At 31.6% G+C, this 3,374-nt stretch overlaps 1 protein-coding gene across 2 annotated transcripts in view; it reads left to right on the top strand.

The window, feature by feature from the left end:
• Window positions 1-3,374, top strand: part of slc4a5b (solute carrier family 4 member 5b) — a 28,104-nt gene that overhangs the window by 496 nt on the left and 24,234 nt on the right. The window contains exons 2-3 of one of the 2 annotated variants that reach the window (XM_016554420.1): window positions 2,344-2,411; window positions 3,086-3,286. In XM_016554420.1, the coding sequence (XP_016409906.1) occupies window positions 2,345-2,411; window positions 3,086-3,286 (268 nt within the window). In that variant the 5' untranslated portion in view covers window position 2,344. Of the gene's footprint in view, window positions 1-2,343; window positions 2,412-2,711; window positions 2,724-3,085; window positions 3,287-3,374 lie in introns of those variants that run through there. The other variant, XM_016554419.1, reaches the window with a different exon arrangement.

Genomic DNA, 3,374 nt, shown 5'->3' with positions numbered 1-3,374 from the left:
AAAAAAAAAAAAAAAAAAAATAGTGATTGATTTTTGATGCATAAAAATAAAATAAAATGTATATATATTATTTAAAGTGTCTCTGCAAATTCTATCACTAAAGTGTATATATAAAATATATATAAAGCCTTTAGTGCCACCCAGGGGAATTGCAAAAAAAAAAAAAGAAATTGTTTTCAAACAGGTTTCCAGAACATTTTTGCCATTGCTCAACAAGCAAATATTTTATTTATAGTCTTATACAGTACATGTTATTGTCTCTGTTATGTTAAACTAGGAGAGGAGAAAGTATTTAAACATTGTAAAAAATGACACGCATCTAAAAACATTCAGAACTGTAAATGGTACGTGTTTCCCATGTTTGAGTCACAGAGGCGTTCCCCCGCGGATCAATGACGCTGTCAGTCCTGATTATCTGTCTGGTGTGAAGGACACTGATCATCACACACTGTTAATTACTGTATTACATGTCCTCTTACATTACAGCTCTTCAGCTTGGGTGGCCAACAGAAGGATTGTGTAATTAGCATGGCATTATATTACTGACACTTTCATTTGTTTAAATAGTTTGTGTTGGGGTTATTATCGGTAACGGAAATTAAACTAAAACTATTAAATTACTTAAATAAAAGCTGAAATAAAACAAAACAATTTTAAAACTTGTAAACGTGTAAACTAAAATAACTTTAGGTTAAAGCTCTAAAATGACTAACTAGAAATAATTACCGGTATAAACTGGAACTGAATTAAAACAGAAATAAAAATAAATGAAACCTAAATGGTAGTATTTAAACTCATAAAACTCATAAAAATGCCAAAAGAACATGCTAAAATGACTACATATTAAACTAAATAAACAAATGAAATTAAAATGAAAACTGGTTTGTGAAATACAAGCAGAAAAGGTAATTCTGTGTAAATTGTTTATAATTTAATTTTTAATTAAATACATTTTTTATTAAAATTTTATTTATTATAATTTATTTATTTATTAATTTAGTTTATAAATCCATTTGTAATGTTAAAATAAATTGCAACATTTGATTCAATTTAATTCAAATGGATAATGGACACATCTTAGTAATAATCATTGAAATAATAACATTTTTGGGTTCATTTATTTAAAAAAAAACTGCTGTAACTCGAGAACAAATCATTCATACTGGTTTTGTGAACTGAATCAAATGATCCATTGAAAAATGGTGATTTGTTCATGAATCAAATATCGCTGCTTCTCTCATGAATGCTAATCTGTTTACCTTTTAACGAAGTAGTTACTTATTCAGTAAAAAGCTTCAGTTTAATTTGAGTTATTTATAGGCTTTTCACTAATTTGAAGGAGATTGAGGCAGGAGGCCTGGATTTGGACCTATACGAGATGTGTGTTGTGAGCATTGTTATTTTGATATTATTTATGCATTAATATAGTATTTGAATTAATTTGGATTTGCTTTTATTATTATTTATAATTATTTGTTCATTAGTTTACTTTTTTCGTCTAATATTCATATTTTATTTAATTTGAGCTTTATTTCAGTTAATAAACATAGTTTTAGTTTTAGTGCTTGCTAGTGCAAGTACTCCTCACTGCGCCACAGCTACTGCTCCTGAATGTATGAATCAATCAATTATGTGCCAGTGTGTGACATAAGAGAGCTGTGTGTGTGTGTGTGTGTGTGCTGACAGTGATCATCCTCCCATAATTATGCCAATGCATTGGGTTTTCCTTTCCCGCCAGCGACAGGGATATTGATCTAATGAAGCCGCAGGTCCACGTGCCACATCGCACGGGGTTCTTTCAGGTCCTGTGACCGAGCTGGAGGCTTTAAAACCAAAGCCAGCTAGAACTCCCTACAAAAATGTAACTGATGAGCACTCATTAGTTATGTGTAAATACACTAAGGTGATATAATCTGCAGAGTGCTTTAATTAAGCAGAAGGAAATATATGCAAAGCCTCTGAAACGTTAACTAATAAATATCACCATGCTTTCCCAAGTTTACAAGTTTTCTGAAATGTTATGTTTAAATATGCAAGTGAGGCATTATCTGATTAAACATGCAGAAATTTGCATACATTTCGGGTTCATTTTGTTGAAATATTAAAGTTTTTACAGAAGGAATTTTGGATTGTCTTTTTATTACTCCATAAATCTGAAAATACTGCCAAAAGCCCGGAAAAAAAAATGTCACGATGGTTTGAGCAAAACAACATATCAATTATAAATCAGACGAACAAACCCCTCTGTAAATCCCTTCAGAATATAGATAGAAATAAAACTGTGGTTGTTGTATGAGCTACTAAAGAAGTCACAAAGACTTTTATTCTGCCTTTTCCTATCAGGATGGACCATGACTGGCATGGCAGCAGGAGAAGTGGTCACCGCAGCAGACACAATGAGGATGAGGATGGTGAGAGGATGGCCATTTTTTACAATATTTGGCAAATGTACCTGACCTACAAACCACTTTTTGATAAGGAAACTGGAGAGCATAAAAAGGTTAATAAAAGGTTAATAATATTTACTGTTGGAAGGTTTTTCCACATACAGTTATGTTTACAATATTTACAGTATAATTTATGATTTTTGTATGTGTCACAGAAACACATATAGACATATAAACATGTATATGTAACATATATATTGTGTACATATTGTGTTGACTACTAATATCAACTAATATCAAAAATGTCAAACGAGCTCTCTGACATCAACTCCATCAGTGGAAAAAAATAAACTTTAACTGAAATACAATAAAATATATCTATAAACTTATTTTTTCAACAACATTTCTCATTTTTGTTTACTTGATGAGCTTGATGTACTAAAATAGCTAAAAAAAACACTCATATAAAATAATAAAAACTGTATCGAAAGGATAAAAACACACAACAAAATTGCTAAAACTATCTAAAATTTAAATTAATACTAAAATACAAAAATATTTAAAAAAAATATATATATAATGGTATCTCAATTATATCAAAATAACACTGATTAAAATACAATTACATTCTGGAGAGTGAATTATGCCGTAAACACTATCAAACAGAAACTCATCGCTCTTTGATTCTCTGTTTTTAGAGTCCGTCTACATTGGCGTTCCAGTGCCACGGAGCTACAGAAGGAAGCGCAGACATCACAGACACATCTCACGTCATTCCCACGATCGCGACAGTCGGGAGAGACACCACAACCGCCATGAACACCACAATCGAGAGGAACCATGTGACCCAGATGAGGGCGAGCAGGATTCAAACGAGCTCTCTGACATCAACTCCATCAGTGAGCTTCTCTTAACCTGTTATTATTACCCTGACGTACCCTGTTATTATAACTCCAGTACAGTTCAGTGTTATTTAGTATCATTGAG

This window comes from Sinocyclocheilus rhinocerous, unplaced genomic scaffold (assembly GCF_001515625.1).
Source record: "Sinocyclocheilus rhinocerous isolate Xijiao unplaced genomic scaffold, SAMN03320098_v1.1 scaffold886, whole genome shotgun sequence".
Classification (NCBI taxonomy): domain Eukaryota; kingdom Metazoa; phylum Chordata; class Actinopteri; order Cypriniformes; family Cyprinidae; genus Sinocyclocheilus; species Sinocyclocheilus rhinocerous.
This window is presented reverse-complemented; position numbering and strand designations above follow the sequence as displayed.